Consider the following 20799-nt stretch of genomic DNA (forward strand, 5'->3'; position numbering starts at 1 on the left):
TGATGCAAGATGTGATTGGTGAAAGGAGATCTTGTTTATAAATATGTAGAAAATGAAAATATGGTGTTATAATTAAAAAATTATTGTTTGTAATAATGAGAACTCTGGAAGAGTCTTGAGGTGGGATGCACATCTCAGCATTATGTCATTTTAGAAAAACAAGACACTAAACATGAACTGCAGGAAAGAACTGCAATAACAAGGTACATGCACCACGGTTCTTAGGCTTTTTCACCTCTAGTTCCTATTCTAAGACAGGATTCTTGCCTTACTTAACTGCTTTATTTATTGGTATGCCACAGTGTGCGGACTCTATAAAAGTAACACACACTGGTATGCCTACAAAGAAGAAAGTATATTGTAATAATATCTGCCTATTTTATCTCCTTTTTTCAAATATGAATTGCATGAAAATGGACAGTTTTCATAAGTGACTCAAGAAAAGAGTAAAGGAGAAAAACTTTTTAATGAAATGGTTAAAGGAACAAAAGAAGAATATTATAAGAGGGAAAAAGACAAATGCTGTTGTGAATCAAAAAGCTATTGAAAAGAAAATATATATTAAGTAGCTCCTAAGAGTCAGGCAGCATGCTGGGTGCTGAGAATGAAATAAAAAAGCCATTTATTAACTTGGGCCCCAAGGTCTCACCATCTGTTCCAGAAGCCAGATGTGTAAACACATCATTACTATACAGTGTGTTGTTAGATGGAGTCAGAAAATGTGCCAGGTAATGGAGGAGCTCTGCGGAAGGAATGATTAGCTTTGTGAAGCAGGGAGTGGGAGGATGGAGATGTTATTGAAAGATTCCCCAAGGAAATCACGTACAGGCTGGATTTGGAAGGGTGAATAGGAACCCACCAGGTGGCCTAAAGACAGCGGGCATTTTGGCAAAGAGAAGAGCCAAGAGCCTTGTGCCAAAGCTCAGAAGTGGGAAGCAGAATAGTGTCTTCAGGGAATCTGTGGTATGCCGCGGCCAGGGCTCAATGCATTCATCATTCCAAGCTGCCGACCCAGGACTTAGTTTTATAATACCTATGTGTACCTCAGGGCGTTATCCCAGGATTTAGGGAGTTGGTCCTGTAATGAATCTAAGAGGAAGAAATTCCTCTTCCTGAGGCAGACGATAATTTATACATCTGCGCTTCATTTCATTCTCCCCTGTGCCGGTAGAAACCCACTTACTAATCTGACGCAAGTGGGAAGGGGATCTATAAAAACAGAGTCTCCTTGTGTAATAGAGGGCTCTGTGACCAGTTCCACAGAGCTCTTTGTGTCTAAAACTGGAGGAGATGGTTTCTTTCCCTGGCAGAAGTGAGTGCTGAGTGTTTTGGCTGTATAACAAAAACAAAATCCCTTGCCTTTGTTTGACCCGTGTCCACCCCACAGAAAACAGTAAATCACCCATGTGGAATTAATACTGTGTCACAGGAACATACTTCATCCTGAAAAGGTTTGTTTTGCCAGTCTGGATCCTTCCACCTTGATGAACTTATCCAAATGACTTTAAAGTCCCAGTGCTTAAGGCAGCTCTACTTACAACACAGTAAAGACAAGAAATGATGACAAAGCACTGAGTGATTTAATTACAGTACGACAGATGTCCCTTAATCCTTTGACTGGAATTGTTACCTGATGATGTGGGGCTGTCATCATGAATGATCTTGACAGTCTGGACCCTGAACAGTCAGCACTTTCCTACTTTGATTCTCAACCAGCTTCACACAAGAGGGTCTATCTCACCTCTTTGTCCCAAATACTATCAGAACTAGTACCACCTAGTGGGCAATTGAAGGAGAGGAGAGAAGAGATGTGCTTTATCCCATATCTCCTGCTGCCAATCTCTTCCCCTTTTGCATTGCATGTGACTTATGCAGGAAGATTCCTCGTTATCCTTTATTCCTTGAAGCTCTTGATCATCATCCACATTAGTCTCCTCAGGTCATGTGGGTAATAATTAACAGATAGGAGGGGGCATTAAGCAAATATCCCCTAGGAAGGAGGCTAGGCACGTATCTATTTGAGGATCAGAGTAAGACTGTTAGATGCTGTTGGGAATTGTGAGGATGTTTCTTACCTAGGATCTTTCTCACATTTAGTAGCCGATATTTTCTTGCAGTCTTATTCTGTAAGCAGTCGGGCCACCATTTGCAGCAAATATATTGTTCTGTAGGCAACTGGCGGTGCCATATAAAGAAGCAGGAATGCCCAGAAGGAGCCTGTAATTTATTTTAAAGAGACAGTAGGTCTAAGTGCCTAAAAGCACTGCTGGGTGGAGTAGAGGGGGTGGGACAGTTTATATTTATTTCTCAAGGTCTCATTTTAAAAATCCATAGGAAATTTCTCCTTTACTTTTATACAAGAAGCATTTAATCATTCCTGATTGTGGTTTTGAGGATACACTTTTGATAAAAATCAAGCTCAAATTTCTTATGAGCTTTCCTGTGTGGGTATTGGTTGTGAACCCTTGCAAGACTTTGAGATGACTGTGATCACAATTGTCCTTGCTATTCAAATGTACTTCAGGAGAGCAAGGCCAGCCCGGGGCTGCTGTAACTAAAGAGGTCCTTAGTGCTTGAATTAATGGCTCAAGTACTAAGTGTAAAAAACGAGGCCTATGTCAGGTCTTTCTCTGCAGGATGCTTGATCAGTGGGAACTGGGTTTAGATTCTAATGAAAGACAGTTTTTTAATGTCACCAGGAGGAGGGCTTGAACTAACACTTATGAAGCTTGCTGTCTTATTTAGTATGCCTATTCAGCTGAGTAAGACATGTTTTTATTCATCTTATGTTTGGAAGAACATGGAGAAACTGTGAAAGGATTAGTATGATGCCCTTATCTTGTCAGCTGAAATTCTAGACATGATTCCAGTCTGTTACTGTCCATATTGGAAATTTTGTCTGGCTTAACCCTTGAAACGCGAGTAGCTTATCACACTAATACGTAAAATAGACAAACGGTCTAAGTTAAGCATTTGAATTGACGAAGTGGCATATGAAAGCCACTGGTGTTACTGCTAAAATTCATTTTTAATTGGAGTAGTTTTATAAATTGTAATAGAGCAATTTTATTCTTTGTCACTCCCATGCTAAAAGTTACTAAAAATTCTTATGTAACCTTTTATCCAAAACAGACTTTATTTTGCCCATTTGGAACTTATTTAAAATGTCTTCCGCTCCCGGAATCCTTTTCTGGTAATTGTATTGTACATTTAGCTCTTCCTTTTCAGAATTGTTCTCAAGTTTATGGACTGTGTCACATAGGTTAGCACCTAATTGCTACCCAATTATTTTACAAATACTATTAGTTTTACTTCCTGATTTAAAAACGTTTTAACTCTCAAATGCAAAGGCTGTACCTTGTACCTTCTGAATTCTCCAAGAGATACGCACATCAGAAGATGCACTGTAAATGTTGGTTGCTTAATTTTACAGCACCCTGAAAAAAGTACTGTAGTCAGTTTTATCTTTTTTAACTTTATTTTTATTGTTGTATAGTCAGTATTTTCTGTCATTTAAAGCTCTTTAGTGATACAGGAAGTCCTATCTCAAAAACTTATTTAAATATGTGAAGAAAATCTGAAAGGTAAATTTAAAGGCTGACACTTTATTGTGATAGCTTTTCCCTAAGATACCACCCTACCATCCATTATACATCTGTGAAGATATCAGTGTATTTTATCATTTACTTCTGCTACCTCATTCTATAATTGTATTCAATTAGTTGAGGCAGCTTAACCCCAAATATGCAGTAATCTGGAAACCATAAAGTGTTTAGGTTTGAATTAAGTTTTTTTAATTATACGTTATTATGCTATTACAGGTGTCCCAATTATCCCCCCTTTGTCCCCTCCACTCAGCACCCCCAATCCCCTCAAGGCAACCCTGCCCCCCATTGTTCATGTCCATGGGTCATGCATAGGTTCCTTGGCTACTCCATTTCCTATACTGTACTTTACATCCCCAATGGCTATTCTGTAACTACTGTTTGTACTTCTTAATCCCCTCACCTCTTCACCCATTCCCCCAAAACCTCCTCCCATCTGGCAACCATCAAAATGCTCTCTGTATCTATTATTCTGTCTCTGTTCTTGTTTGTTTAGTTTTTTAGATTCAGTTGTTCATAGATACATATTTATTACTGTTTTGTTGTTCAGAGTTTTGATCTTCTTTTTCTTAAGTAAGTCCCTTTAACATTTCATACAATAATGGTTTGGTGATGATAAACTCCATTATTTTTTCCTTGTCTGGGAAGCTCTTTATCTGTCCTTCGATTCTAAACAATAGCTTTGCTGGGTAGAGCAGTCTTGGCTGAAGGTCCCTGCTTGTCATGACTCTGAATATTTCTTGCCAATCCTTTCTGGCCTGCAACATTTTTTTTTGAGAAATTAGCTGACAGTCTTATGGGAATTCTCCTGTAGGTAACTAACTGATATTTTCTTGTTGCTTTTAAGATTCTCTCTTTATCTTTAAACTTTAGCACTTTAATTATGATATGTCTTGGAGTGGGCCTCTTTGAGTCCAACTTGTTTGGGACTCTCTCTGCTTCCTGAACTTGTGTGTCTATTTCCTTCACCAAATTAGTTTTTTATTATTTTTCAAATAGGTTTCCAATTTGTTGCTCTTTCTTTTCTCCTTCTGGCACCCCTATGGTGTGAATGTTGGGACACTTGAAGTTGTCCCAGAGGCTGCTTACACTATCCTCATTTTTAAAAAAAAAAATTTTTTTTCTTCTTGCTGTTCTGATTGGTTGTTTTTTTCTTCCTTGTGTTCCAAATCATTGATTTGATTCTGGGCTTCATCCACTCTATTGTTGTTTCCCTATAAATTGTTCTTTATTTTATTTAGAACAATTGTTCTGTGTACCCTATGTTTCTGACTAGATCTTTTTATGCTGTTGAGGCCCTCACTAAGTTCCTTGAGCATCTTTATAACCAGTGTTTTGAACTCTGCATCCAATAGATTGCTCATCTCCTTTTTGTTTAGTTCTTTTTCTGGAGTTTTGATCTGTTCATTTGGGCCATGTTTCTTTGATTCCTCATTTTGGTAGCCTCCCTATGTTTGCTTCTATGTATTAAGTAGAGCTGCTATGACTCCCTGTCTTGGTAGTGTGGCCTAATGTAGTAGGGTATCCTCTAGGGCCCAGTGGCACAGCCTATCTTGTCACCCAAGTTGGGTACTCAAGGTGCAACCCTTCATGTGGGCTGAGTACACCCTCCTCTTGTAGTTGTGCCTTGGTTGCTCCTTGCAGATCAATGGGAGGGATTTACTCAGGCCAGTCAGACGCAAGGAATGACTGTGACCACTGACTACCAACCTCCACCCTCTGTGGAGGATCAGCTGTGTGGGGGCAGGTTGGTGGTGCTCCTACATGGTCTATAGCTGTCCTGGGTGCACAGGCTCTCGGATTTCCCAGATGGTACAGGTCAAGGTCAGCCCCAACCTGTGTTTTTTTCTGTGGCCACCCTGCCTAAAGTATAAAGCAATCAGAGATGGCTGCTACTTGTGCTGGGCTTTGAGATTCCCAAGTGAAGCCAAGCTGTGAATCTAGGCTGGTTGCTGCTAGTGCCAGGCCTGAGGCCACTTAGCAAAAGGTATGGGGGCTGGGGACTCACTGAAGCTAGCTGTTGCTTGTTTGAATAGATTTAGAAAGTTATGAAGCATGAGCCAAGACCAGCCATTCATGTGGAAAAGCTGATCGGGTGGGTCCATAAGTTGGGTGGGACTGAGTCTCTGGGGATCTCCAGGGTGGGGCAAACAGTATTAGCCAGGTTAATGGAGTCTGCCAGCCTGCCAGCTCTGTGGCACTGTTGGGGGAGTGTTCAGAAAAGGGATGTGGCCCCTGCCCACATTTCTGTCTGGAAGAAACTGTTCCCTAGCTCTCACTTTGATGCCAGACACTTCAGTTCCTCCCTGTATGTCACTGGTGCCTTTCAAGCAGCTACCCCAGTACTGGAGCTCAGATGGAATGAGTCTGAGTGAGTCCATGTGTGGGTTCTTTAAGGGGAACTGCTTGGGACTCTAAAAGTTTCTTCCACATACTCATTCCCCGATGGTTTTTGCAGCCAGAAGTTATGGGGACTTATCTTCCTGTCACTGGAACCCTGGGCTGGGGGCACTGGTGTGGGGCTGGGATACCTCACTCCTGAGATATCCCTTGGACGGATGTGGTTTCTTTAATTCTGTCGTTGCCAGACTTCCATTCTACTTGATTTCTGACGGTTCTGAGTAATGTTTGTTCTATATTTTAATTGTAATTTTGATTGGGTTTTGCAAGGAGGCAAACCACCATCTTGACCAGATGTGAATGAGATTATTTGTATCCCAACTCCCCAACCTAAAAGCTCTGTGTCTTTGGAAAATGCTTAACTGTCTAAACCGCAGACTCTTGTGCTATAGAATAGACTGATAGAGTATTAAATTAATCTATGCAAAGTACTTAGCACATTACCGGGCATATAGTTAGCCATCAGTAAACATTAAGTAATATAAAATTACAAAAGTAAAATAAAAAACTGTAAATAAATAAATATCAGTATAGGGGGAATACAGGGTGAGGAAAAGTAGATTTATAGTTTGTGTGGAACATATACAATAATTAATAAATAATAATACAAGAATAAACACTGTATTTCACATACAACTGTTTGCCCCACCCTATATAATTTAGAAGATTCTACTCTAAGAGGTTAAATTGCAGTTACTTATTAAAAGCCTGGTCACAAATGACTAGTCAGTGCCCACTATTCTTAAAGTTATCATTGGGGAAGTGAAATTTTACTGGCTTTGTTATAAAATCACTTCTCATGTGTGGCTTGATATGGGGAAGCACTGAGCATGAAATCTGAGTTGTCAAGTCTTGACAGTAAACACAGTGAGTTTGGGGGTCGGAGTCTCCTAAAATCTGCTTTAATGTATGCTAAGGACATAATGCCAGTGTGCAGAATTCATGAGGGCCCCCAAAACATTGTTGTATCAGTTACAGAATTTTTTAAGTGTCTTTAAAAAAAAAATCTTGCAAGGTGAAGCTTATAGAAGCTTTATTTCCTCTGTCATTTTTTACTCATACATGAGGTTTGGACGTTTTCTCCAGCCTCACCCAGGGTACCTCTCATCCATGAATGCTTTTGTTCTCATATTCCAACATACAGACCACACCTTAGTTTCATTTCAACATTCTTTTGCTCAGCTGTCATTACATGTCAAGCCTTGTGCTAGGTGCTGGGTATTTTTGTTCTCCTCAAGGAGCTTGGTCTGCTCCTCTTTCAGGTAAATCCTGCTCCCTTTCACCCGTCTGACTATAAACTCCATGGTGATTAGGGATGTATTTTATATGTTGTATTCTCAGAGCAGAGCAGGGATTCTGGCACATAGTCTCGATGTTCAATAGGGCTGTTGAACGGATGCACAAAGGAGATTCTTGTAGTGCTGTACCCTGGTAGATATTGGACTATAAAAATAATTGTTGCATGTTTTATATAAAGTCTCTTCCATGCGACACACAGAAGGTTCATTCAGGCAGCTGCTGCTAGGTCTATTACTCTTTGTAGGATCCCCTGCTATTTTTGAAAGGTCCTTAGCTGTTGGTGGCTCTGACTTTGGCAGAGATATTGGCTTGCTGTTCACCTGCTGTTTCCTTTCCTTCATGGGCACACACACACAGGCAGCTAGATTCTATTTCCTAGTCTCCACTGCAATTAGGTATGACTGATTCTGCATAAATGGACTGTGAGAAGAAACGATGTATGTCACTTCTAAACCTAGCCCGTAAAAGTTCGCATGTGCCATCTTCTGCTTCCTCCTCTGCTGGGGGAGCTAGGTACTGAATGACTATAAGGAGCAGAGCTGCTACTCATCCTCTCCCCAGGCCATTAGACTTTGTGTGAGAAAGAAAACATCTAATGTGTGAACCTCAGCATTTTTTTTTAAATCCCAGCATCTGAGAGGTACACTGAACTAATTGAAGTTTATGCTTTGGTCCCTCCATGGAAAGGGGTTGTCACAATTGATTCAGTGTACTAATGCTAAAGGGATTCTTATGTTTTGTTCAGTGAGCTCAAGCCAGTGGCAGAAGAAAAACAAAATAAAACAAAAAGTTCTAGTTTGCCAATACTTGGTCAGTTTTCACCCCACCCAGACATTATGTGATTTCCCCCAGCCAAGCAGAATTTTACAAAGAACAACTGTCCACCCGGGAAGAAAGGCTGTTCTTGCTCAGACATGACGTGCGTTGCAATAGAGCCTTTCTTGTGGGCCAAGACTAAACAACCTTGACATTCATGTTGCAGAATCAGGTACCAATGTTGAACATTGTAAGGTAAAGAGTTACTTGGGGGCGTATAGAAAATTGGATAATATGTATATTGTGAGCTCTTAGGGAAGGAGAGAAAAAAGGTAGTAAGAATACACATTTTTAAAAAATTGATAGCTTGTTGGGCATGTTTGATGTTATCAATAAAACTTCTCAAAGTACCGTATTTTGCCATTTATAATGTGTACTTTGTTGCCCAAATTTTTGAGGGAAAAATAAGGATGAGTATTAAACATGGGTAGTACCTGAAATATCTTGTCTCTGTTCTTATGTTTTGTAATTATTTGTTACATAAAATTTCTTGTACCATAATGTTCTAAAGTAAATGCTAACATTCATTTATAATACAAAAAACAAGTTATCTAAATATAAATAAATACAAAATTTAATTAAAAAATTAAAACGGAAGTTTTCCTGAAAGTTTGGGCCAAAAACATGCGTGCTCATTATATGCAGCAAAATACAGGTAGATGGTTATATTTATTACAGAATATTTGCAGTTGTTATGAAGACTTACAGTGTACTTAAGCACTGAAGTTCCCCTTAGACACCTTGGGTTCATATATTGTTTTACTACCCTGTTGTCTTGTGTGGTTTTGGATGAGGGACTAATCTCTCTAGGGTTTAGTTTCCTTGTTGAAAAATGAAGGGAAAAAATAGCACCTGTTACTGGGAGGAATAAATGGGATAATCTGTGTAAAACACAGCACAATTCCTGTTAGAGTAAGCTGCTGCAATCTTAATGAGAAAAAGTTTAATGTTAGTCATACTTATTTCTAATCGAATGTTATTCGAATGTTAGTGTGTCCCCAAATAGTTAAGGTCTCGATAGTAGATGGTATGAAAATATCTCTTATGTTCCTGTTAGGTGTAGAAGATAATCTCGAGAAACCCCAGTTAAAGGTAAGGAAGGAATGACTGGGAAGCTAAGTTTCCATGACCTGAGAAGCTGTTTATGTGACCTATGTGGTCTTTGAGAGTCATTCATTGTCAATTAACATCCAGTGTTGAATTGCCACTCAAACATATTTATGAAGTACCTATTATATTAGGTTGGTATTGAATTATCCACAGATATCAGCAGCTTTGTGACAAGTAGCAGGGTTAAAATATTGCAAGGAGAGTCCATTTGTATACTTTTGTTACTGTTATTAGTGGTGGTGTAACATCTTTTTATTCTGTTTGATACTTTTTTTTTATTCTTACTGTGTGATCCACCAACTTAGTTATTTCATACTAAAAGTTTTTAAAAAATTGTTGCTCCAGTGTAACACATGGCACTGAATAAATCTGTTCATTCATTTCATCAAATGGAGAGTAATCAAGTATTACTTTTTCACAGTTCTCTAAGAAAAAGTAAGAAAGTAGAAGCATTTTCTTTTCCCAGCTTATGATATATTTTATCCCCCAAGTTTTAGAGGTGGGCTGTTTTAGGCAGCACAGTTGTCAAGATTTCCTTTCATATCTTACGAATATGTAAAGTGGTAGAGGATTTTTAGATTTCTAGATTGCTTTTTTATTTTAAATTAGAGGATGAGAACAGAACTATGGTAAAAATATTGGCAAATTTTTCAGATTATTAATATGATTGCTAGAACACTGCATACTCAAATTTAAGAGCAAGAACCAAAATTCTGCAATTGTCTTTGTGTACAAAGGTAATGTTAACCACCCAGTCTCCTCTTGTGGATTGCTTAGTCTTGCTACTTTCTTTTCAAGGAAATGGTATCGATTCGTCCATTTACACGATATTTTGAAACAAGGTATTTCAGGGAAGCAAATTTGAATTCTACATCTGCCTTGGAAAATGCTGGAGGATACAGGCAGATTAGCTTTCATTCTTCTGCTTTTAGTACCAGGAACAGTTTTTTTTACTGTATGCTTTACTATTTTTCCTTCAGTTAATGCCCTGAGCTGCTTTACAGAATGTAGTTCCATTATCGAATCAGGTCTCAAAAAGCTATAAGGAAACTAGCAATCTGTCAAGAATCTTTTATATCTGCCACTTAATGCCAATCAACAAATGCTAAGAACAGTTTAAAAGCATCCTGACTTAAGTCATCCTGTTGGAAGGGCTTCAATTATCTTAGAAGATTCAAAGTTTTGGAAAACCCTTAGAATTAAAAAAAAAGAAAAGAAAAGAAAACCCTATTATTAGAAGATGGTGTGCGCCCAAGCTGTCACACTTAAGAGAATTAACTGCTAAAATTATAGTTGATCTAGAATCATAGCAAAAATATATTTGTTACTGTTTTTGTTGCATAAATACATAGGCCCATCTTTCTCTACTTGCAAGTCCTGCAATTGATTGCTCATAGACACAATAAATTTGGTAGCGCCATTAAAGTTTATTTATAACCATTTGATATAGTTTTAGGTTTTTGATGATTCATCTTTAAGAAACTATTTCTAAAACCTATGCTGGATGTTACTATTGAATCTAACTTAATTTTGAATAATTTTATTTCCTGAGATATTTTTTCCTTAGTGTGGTTAATGGAAAATGTGTATCTGAAAAGAAATGCAGTTGACAGCATCTTTAATAATATATTTAATAATCCTACTGTGTCAACATTTATCATTAGGATTCTATGCAGGCATTACTCGGTTCTGAGAAAGCCAGCATTATCTAAGGTACTGAAATTGTTTAGTCAGATAAAGCAAAAGTTTTATTTGACTTCTGTGGAAATAAGTGTGCATAGTACTTCTGATCATCTAGTCCGTATTTTCAGTTAAAAAATAACCTAGTTAAAATGATTACAGAAATATAATAAGCCTAAGAAAAACTATTTTGATGTTTTCGTGTTAACTATAGCGCACATACTCTAATGCCGGTAAAAACAGTGTTTATTCTATTATGGGCCTACTTAAGTAAGATCATCCCTGGTAATTGGACTGTATGCCAGGACAGTGTGAGTTTTTACCTTGTTGGGTGATGGATGTATTTGTATTCTTATATTCTTGAGCTTTGTTGTGGGACACAGCTAAATTACTTGGAAATAGTATGATCCTTTAGGGTCTTGCTTTTGGAGGCTACTTAGGTGGAACTAGAGCAGTGTTTAGACCTGGGCTGATTCTCCCATAATACTACTACACATGTTTAGAGTACTCTACCAATCCCAGGAATCTAGTTTTTCCAGTTTGGCTGGTGAAACCAGTACTGTTACTGTCCCTGCATGGGTTCTGAGTACTGTTTCTGTAATGTTTTCTGGTGGTTCCTTCCCTGGCTTTGCAGTTTCTACACATGCTTTTGCTGATCAGTACTCTGCTGAATACTGGAGGAAAACAAACCACTTGCAGACTTCTGGAGTTTCTCTCTGTGAAGCTCCTTCCTCCCTGGCACTTTCCTCTGGAGCTCTAGCTGCCTTGGGTCTCCCTCAGATTGCCAGCTCCATCTCCTCAACCCAGTGGTTTCCCCTCTATGCCTTGAAGCTTTCAACTCTAACCAGGCAGTAAACAGGGGGTCCTCATATTTTCCCCTTCTCTTAGAGATTACTGTCCCTGTTGCTGATGTCCAGTATCTTGGGAACTGTTACTTCATATATTTTGTCAAGGTTTTGGTTGTTTCAGGAAGGAGGGTCAATCCAATCCCTATTTATTTTGGCAAGAAGCGGACTAATGTCAAATGAAATCTTAAATTTATATTAATCTTTTAGTTTAACTTTCTAAAACATAGGTTAAGAGTGTCTTATGATATTATCTCCAAATGAGGTTATTTTTCAGGGAGCAGGCAAGTCCATGACTTAGTCTAGGCAGAACCAAATGATTTCTTAATCCCTTTCATTTATAAAAACCTATCCTGCCATTATCTTTTTATTACACTTAAAGCAGTGCTGTAATAAAGATTTAAATTCAGACAATGTGCAGTTACTGTACATTAAAATAACAACCAAATTTTTTTCCCACTAGTTATCTTTCTCCCCTCCTCCCTCCCAACAAATGGCGAAGATATAATGAAACTGGTAACGAGTCATTGTAAATGGTCTACACTCTTTTGGAAAACAAATTGGAACTATTTGTTAAAAGGCATAAAAATTGTTATACCTTTTGAATAACTAATCCCACTTGTAGAATTATAGCCAATATAAATAATCTGGGACGTGTAAAAAGTCATATCTCCAACAATGTTAATTATGGTACTAATTATAATGAAAAATTGGAAGTAATTTTAATGTCAATATAAGTGCCCAATAAGGGTTTAATATCCAAAATATATAAAGAACTTCTCAACAGCAAAACAGAACAACTCAACAGCAAAAAAACCCAAACAAACAGGGGGTTGATAAATGATGATGGACGGAGTCTTGCCTTGGGGTGGTGGTCATACAATACAACATACAGATGGCGTGTTGTAGAACTGTGCACCTGAAACCTCTATACTTTTGTTAGCTAGTGTCACCCCAAGAAATTCAATAAAACGGGAAAAAATCCAAAACCCTCAAAACAACCCAACAACCCAATTAAAATATGGGCAAAGGATTAGATTAGACACTTCTTCAAAGAAGACATACAAATGGCCAATAAACGCAAAAATAAAAAAGTAAAATATGCTCATCAGCCTCACGAATCATTAGGGAATGCAAATCAAATGACAATGAGATGTCCTTTATACCCATCAGGATTGCTATTGTAAAAAACATGAAAATAACAAGTGCTGGTGAGGATGTGGAGAAATTGGAACTCTTGTGCATTTCTGGTGGGACTACAATGGTGAGCTACTGTGGAAAACAGGCAGTTCCTCAAAGTTTTAAATATGTTGTTACCCATATGACCTGGTAATTCCACCGCTCAGTGTACACCCACAAGAACTGACAGCAGGGACTCAGACACCCACACAGCAGTGTTCACAGCAGTAGCGTTTGCAATAGTAGCCAAAACTTGGACATAGTCCAAATGCCCAACAACAGATGAATGGATTAAAAAATGTGTCTTCTATATACAATGGAATATTAGCCTTAAAAAGAAAGGAAATTTGGACACATACTACAACATGTGTCCCTCTGAACTCTGGATGAACTGAAGACATACTAAGTGAAATAAGCCAGACACAAAAGGACAAATAGTGTATGGGTCCACTCATACGAGGTACCTAGACTACTCAAATTCATAGACAAGGCCTGGAGGAAGTTAACATAATGGATACAGAGTTTCAGTTCAGGATGATAAAAAATGTTGTGGAAATGGATGGTATTGATGGTTGCACATCATTGCGAATGTACTTAATATGAACTAATTACACACTTAAAAATGGTTAAAACAATAAATTTTGTTATGTATAAGTATTTTATAGGTAAATGTTTATGTATTGACTTTATATACATATAAATGAACAATTCATGTTTGAAGAAAGAATAACGTAAGGAATGCTGCTCAGACAATCCTCCCTGCTCTTCTTCCTCTCCAGGAGTGACACATGCGGCCATCTGGGCAGCCTGCATTTCCTATCTCAGTGCAGCTGTTCCGCCGGAGCTGAGGACATCCGCTCAGGGCATCCTGCAGGGCCTCCACCTGGGCTTGGGGAGAGGTTGCGGTGCCATGATTGGAGGCGTGTTAGTCAATTATTTTGGTAAGAATGGCTTTCTCTTTTTCCCTTTCTTCTTTGGTGAAGACTTATGATTTCTCAGCAACACCTCAGTAAGCACTCAGATTTCTGAAGACTGCCAGAAGCTAAACTCCAGTGGTCATATTCTCTTTCTAGCTTTCACGGTAGTCATAATTGTTAAGCAGAGTGCTGAAGTCGTTAGGGTGAGTGGAACTAGCCTGTAAATGTGCACACTTCTCTGACAAACAGCTTAATGAGATGCTACACAGATACCTCAAAGGAGCCAAGCAAACAAATAAGCTCATATGCTGTTGGTTTGAAGGAAATGACCTGAAACCTGCTGATGATAATGCTACAGGAAAGAAAATTCATCATTGTTATCCTATTATGAGATTCGGAACCAAAAAAACTAACTATATGCTTGCTTTGGTACTGTCACTGTGTCTATGACAATACAGTCTGTGTGCCCTGTCAGGTCTCCCTTATTGGAAACACAGGGAGGGGAGGAGATAAAGTCATTCTGCTCTAGGATCTTAATTGCTCAGTCATCTATGGAAGGTGGGCCCGGGGGTATCTACATTTATAGCACTGTTTGAATTCCAACTACAGATTAATCGGGCTGTTTAATAGTTAGGTAAATGGTCTTTATGAAGAAGAAAGCACCACTGAATTTTATGGTAAAAGGCTTTCAAAGACAATCATTTACAAATACAGTTTTACATTTTGACCAATGACAGATCCAACAGCAGTGCCTGGGTCTCCTGACACCTACCTAGACATGTGTGTTTTCCACTATATGAAGCTAATGGTCATTTGCCATTCTCTGATTCATCCCAAGTGCTGCTGCCTTTGTCCCGAACTTCAGAACATTGATAGTTTTGGATGAGGGCTACCTGCATTTCCTGGAATTACTCTACAGAGTGCTCTCGTTTTCACAGGGGCTGCTGCAACCTTCCGAGGAATTGGCATGGCCTGTCTGGTGATCCTCCTGCTCTTTGCCCTGATCCAGTGGCTGGCAGTGCCAGATGAGGAAGAAGGTAGACATGTCCATTCTTCTTAGTGGTTCTAAAGGTTGAAGCCCTGGGGAATTCCACACATACCCCTCAGAAACCCAGAGGTGGTAACAGAGTGTTCAGTAGACCTGCTTGGCTAGATCTCCTCAGTGGTGTATCAGTGGACTCCTGATTGCTGGAGAGAAGCTGTCTACTGTGTTGGAAAGAATATTGGTCATTTTAGGTAGCTTGGGATGTTCTTGATTTTGCTTTGGTTTATTGGTGGTTTTGTATTTCCCTAGTATTCTAAAGGGATTTAAATTTTAAATGAAATAGATTTAAGGCTATGTAGTAATTTTCTTAGTAGGGCTAGGAAGGGGTATTAATCTCTATGATTTATGATTTTACCTTCCTTTGGGAAAAAAATATCTAAACCTTAACTTTGAAGTTTTCCCTCAATTAGGCATGACCTTAATTAATGTTTAGATGAGAACAAATTTTCAAGTGAGTTTTTTTTTCCCATGAAGAAGGCCAACGGTAGGATGGAAATATTCCTGCTAAGCTCTTAGGTTCCAGTACAGGGCTTACCTTCTTTTGTGTCCTATTCTTTGAGTGGCATTTGCCTCAAGTACCTGAAGTGCTTCTGTTAGAAAAACTAGTTTGTTACAGAAACTCCAGAGACAGATTTTACTTTCAACAAGTAATTAAGAAAGAAAGACTAATACTAGTTTTTCCTACTCTTGTTCTTTTATAATCTTAACTAGATCATACTTCTTAAAAAGCTTTGATCTCCATGCCTTTAGTATGGGGTTGGCCAAAAAGTCTATGATTTTTTCTGTAAAGACACATTTTTCTTTTTCACCAATAACTTTATTGATTTGGATATTTTAGGTATGTTGGCTCTCTCCTGTGTGGTAGAACATTGATTGTTCTCAATTAATGTCTTGATTTGATTGCTTCAACTCGTCTACCCAACCGTGGAGCACCGTCCAGCGAGAAATTTCCAGCATGAAAGTCCACATACCACTTTTGACATGGTCGATCAGGCACAGCACCTTCTCCATATACTGCACAAATTTTTTTTTTTTTTTTGCTTTTCAGTTGCATTTTACCTTTCTTGAAATAGTAAAGCATAATACACCAAAAAAGTTGCATGTTTTCTTCCACCTTCAATATTAAAATGGCTATACAAAAATTCACAAATTTTGATAAGTTTTTTTAAGTGCATGCTGATATGACAGCTGTCACAATACAATCTAACAAAATTGTTTCAAGTGAAGTTGAAGACAGCTAAGTGCTACTGGAGCCTTCTTACGGAAAAAACTAAATAAACTTTTTGGCTAACCCAATAAAAGGCCAGTAAAAACAGCTATCATGTGGCTTTTTCTGTTTCGATGCTTATTTTTAAAATCTCAGCCCCTAAGTGCTCCTGGGGCACCGTTCACTGCAAACTGTGCCCCACTGATGTTATATTTAAGTTGAATGAACAATACATTTCATAAGTAAATATAAATTCTTGTCTATTAAGCCCTATAAGGAGACCCTGGACGATAACCTCATGTTCCTTTGCTCAGTACTTGTACCAAGTAAAGAAGCAACCCTTACTACACAGCAATTAATGTTGCCAAGCACACTAGAATGGGCCTATCTGCTTATTTAGTTTATTTTTATGTTTGTTTAAATATGTTTGTAGAAATGTTTATAGATATGTTATGTTTGTAGAAATCTCAAAAATGATTTAAACATGCTTTTCTCTAAAGACAAGACAATGTTGGCAGAAAGGATTCCTGTTCCATCAAGTCCTGTTCCCATAGCAACCATCGACTTGGTACAGCAACAGACAGAAGATGTCATGCCACGCATTGAGCCCAGACTTCCACCCAAGAAAACCAAGCATCAGGAAGAACAGGAGGATGTGAACAAGCCAGCCTGGGGAGTCAGCTCCTCTCCCTGGGTAACCTTTGTCTACGCACTCTACCAAATTAAAGAGATGATGCAGCTAACAAGGGACAACCGTGCTTCTGAGATACAGCCTTTACAGGTAAAGTTCCTCTGCTGGCTTACCTTAAGTGGGCTCAGAGTTCATTATTCAGTTATTCAGTCACAAGATTATGGAAGGTCTGGTGGGGAAAACAGACATGAAGACAAGTAATTTCAGTACTCTGTGTATACAATGACAAGGTCCCATAGAGGGAAAACCCTGCCTTATAGTGATCAGGAAGGCTTCACAGAGAAGATAATTGCTTCTTGAGAGAAAGAAAATAAATCTGATTTTGTGTATTTCTTTATATTTTCAGTATAGGTGGATACCAGCTGCAGTGAGGATGTATTATCTCTTGCTTTGGGGGGCATTAATCTCTGTAACTATAAAATTATAGTGGGGACAGTATAAGTAATAGAATCTTACTAAACATCTGATGAATTAATGAATACATTGAGCCTCTGTATGGGTCTCATGAGGACATTTAACTCAGTGGAAGTGTAGTTTTGCTGGTGACCTCACATGAAAAATAAAAAGTATGATTTTTCTTATCCTTAGAGGTATGGTCTCTCCTGAGTAAAGTTAAATCACCACGTTGGCAAAACTGTGGGCAATTGTAAATAAAACTATATACTGCCCTTGGAAAATGATTAAGTGTGACTTCTATGAACACTTTTGCCAAAGTAATGAATCCACTTCCTTGCGTTTGTCAGTCACTCCCTGTCACTTGATGTGTCATGTCTGTATCTAGAGTAGCTTCAGAGGACACATAGCAGTTAAACATAAAAAGGAATTTGAGTAACTACCTTTTTAGAAAATTTTAACTGCCTTTATCACAACTTTGTAAATTAACATATAGTATTTCTATAACTTAAACCAAACCTCATTCTTCACTAACTGTAATGCATTCTGGTCAATGCATGATCCTACTTATGAAGATAATAAACTCACACGAATCCTCTACCTAGTCAAAAAGGAGAATGTGGGGGTGAGAGGGGCATATGAAAGATATAAAGCAGGGAAGTGAATGAAGCAGGAGAAAGGATATCTTTTACTTGAAGAGCATCCTCGTTTTCACAGAAGCTTGTGAGGCTTAAGTATCATTAAATTTTTTTCTGATATGGTAAGATTAATGAAATCTGGCTGACATGGCTCAGTTATTCTTATGAAGAAGCCATTATGCTAAGATTTTGTTTTCATTTTAGAATCAATCATAGAAATAAAACTATTTTTTTTTTGGTACTCATCTATTTCAAGTGATAGGTACTAATTTAGAGGAAAACCCTTTAAAAAAAATGTGTCCTGACTTATAAACACCAGTAACGTAGCAGGAGATGGAGCCATGTGGCATTTTACAGACATGCTATGGGTGGTGTGCTGGAGTGTGTTTTCACAGTTACTTACAATCTGGTATCGAAATGCTTGTTTACATTCCCTTTATGTGCTTGTTCTGTCTTATTTAACCTTTAGTGTATACTTTTAAATCCCAAATATACATAAGAATCTTAATTTCAGGACATTCTTTTCCTGGCCCTGTCGCCAAGGCCTTACTTCCTTAGAGACAAGGTACCTTCCAGCTGTTGAATTCTGTGGTCTCAGTAAGTGGTCTGAGTTTCAAGTGCATGCTGCTGGCCCAGTGACTTGCCACAGTGGCTGGTGAGAACTCCATAAATCTTTGTGGTGTAAATTGTATTCCTAGTGGTAACAGGCATTTTGATAGTAATGTCCCTTTATCCGCAAGGTATGTCTGCTTATAGTGTTTGTGTTTTTCATGCGGCTCTGGCAGTTGCACATAGGAAAAGAAGTGAAAGGTAAGACATTCTATCCTTATTCCATTATTATCCCTGAAGCGGTCACTTGAGGATGATCTCAAGTTTCCTATGTCTTACTGGAAAGCATATGTAAAAGGTGTTGGATTAGTTTGCTAACACTGACTGTAAGGCATCTCCTATTTTTTCCTTCTAGGGGACCAGTGAGAATCGGGGAGATTCTCCAGCTGGTGGAGTACAGCCTGTCCCATGTGAGATTCACTCCGAACTATCTGGAAACCAAACATCCCCTCAAACAGCAACATCTCAGACACAGAGCAGCTCCGCTCACCCCAGTGTGGACCAGCGTGCAGAGGAGAGTGAGGACCAGCAGGCTCAGCCTGCCACTGGGGGACACTGAGGGGTCCTGCTCATCTCACACCCTGCATGGAACTGGGCTCCTCTGCCAGGACAGAGGGGGAGGTGTCCCAAACCCAGGACATGCTTCACCTTGAGGAGCACTGCACCGCATACGCTTCTAGATACCTAAACTCATTTACATGGAAACACACACACATAGTAGCTACAGTACATATTGGCAGAAACAACCAACTGGAATCACAGAAGGGAAATGGAGTTCAATGAGGACTTTCTGTTCTTTGGTGGTTAGGCTAAGGACTACAGGACTTTTCTGCCAGGGTGGTATGAGTTGAAACCAGCAGTTACACTAAGTAAGTGTCGGGAAGGAAAGCATTATGAAGTGAGTGCTGATATAATTTCCCTCTTCTGATTATTTATTCTAATTATTTGGTTCTTAATGCAAACCGGGAAGAAACAGAATACACTTATAATTTTGTTTCTCTTAAAGAGAACCATTTAAAAATTGTAAGATTTAAAAATTGCAGTAAGCAGAAAAAGTTAGTAGCATATATACTTTTGTTTAGAACAAGTTTCATAAGAAACTTGGCATATCTTTAGCAAATATATTTTTATATGTGTACGGTATACAATGAAAATAGTTAATTCTTTGAGCAAAGCTGTTATTGACTACTGCAAGTAAGCTGAGCTTTAAAATGCCTTTTGTTTTAAATGGGCTTTAAGACCAGAGGAGGGAATATTCCAAATAAACCAACTCAGTATCCTGTGACCTAATAGACAGGGTTAACTAAATATATTGATACTGTAAGTAGCCTATATCACTGTATACAGTTTTATAGTGATTCAGGCTCTACTCAGCTGATGGAATTTTTTTTTTAAATCACTGAATTCCTAAGAGTTTCTTTTAAGCAGTACTATTTACAAATAACAGTATAAGATTTAAGTGCCTGGGGGAGGGATACAATTTTTAAAAATTATAAAATGGGTCAGTTTTTGTTGTGTTTTTGGTGAGGGGGAAAGGTGGTGAATAGGAAACTAGGAATGAAAGGACAGGAATAGAAGTAAGTATACTTTTCAGTGACTAAGGAAACAAACTCGGTATCTTTTTTCCCAGGAAGACACAGTCAGACACTGGACGGTTCAGATATGGGTATGCTACTGTAAATATTACAGCTGCTGTCAGCACAGTCACTGGGTGAACCACGCATAAAGCTTGCTGCTAAAATTGAAAGCTGAGGTTAACAGAAAGCCTTAGGAGAGGGCTGTGGAAAAGGGAACACTGCCCTAGCTGAATGAAGGTCAATTATAGTGCATATAATAGCTGTGGATGAGCACAGGAGAAAGGAAGGAACAGAACAGTTAAAAAACAGCAACTCACTTTACCCCCTGACCCTGACTAAACAGGATCAATTGTAAAGTAAGAGTTTCTCCATGATATCATCCTTCTGCCTCAAACTGCATCTGGGAGAAGAAATTTCACACCTGGATATCTAGCACCACAAAACACAGCTTAAAAAAAATAATGGAAAGAAATGGAATTAAGCAAATAATTATTTTTGCACTTGAACTGAAATGTACTGTACTATAAATTATCATGACTCATTTTAAGTGACCTTTAAAAATCAGATGTATTTATTATGCTTATGTAATTATAGAAATAAAGAAATGTGTGACAGGCTGAACCTCACCTATGAATGTACAGTATGTGGACTTGTGGAACTGACTGTAGGAAGTCAAAAACGTATACTGTATCTTGTGTTTACAGTTCTCATTTATTCATTGAAAAGCCTGCTGTTTTGGAAATGCACAGTTGATATGTTGAGACAAAAATAAATACCATTTTTAAATA

The 20799-nt window shown here is 38.4% G+C and overlaps 1 protein-coding gene across 3 annotated transcripts in view; it reads left to right on the plus strand.

Annotated features, from left to right (window-relative positions):
- The window catches only part of MFSD6 (major facilitator superfamily domain containing 6), a 67555-nt gene extending 46756 nt beyond the window's left edge, over nt 1–20799 (plus strand). For 2 of the 3 annotated variants that reach the window (XM_053918875.2, XM_053918874.2), the window contains 4 exons: nt 13714–13875; nt 14790–14888; nt 16604–16884; nt 18790–20799. In XM_053918875.2, the coding sequence (XP_053774850.1) occupies nt 13714–13875; nt 14790–14888; nt 16604–16884; nt 18790–18993 (746 nt within the window). In that variant the 3' untranslated portion in view covers nt 18994–20799. Of the gene's footprint in view, nt 1–13713; nt 13876–14789; nt 14889–16603; nt 16885–18610; nt 18636–18789 lie in introns of all 3 variants that reach the window. The other variant, XM_053918876.2, reaches the window with a different exon arrangement.

Source organism: Desmodus rotundus, chromosome 2, assembly GCF_022682495.2.
Source record: "Desmodus rotundus isolate HL8 chromosome 2, HLdesRot8A.1, whole genome shotgun sequence".
NCBI lineage: Eukaryota > Metazoa > Chordata > Mammalia > Chiroptera > Phyllostomidae > Desmodus > Desmodus rotundus.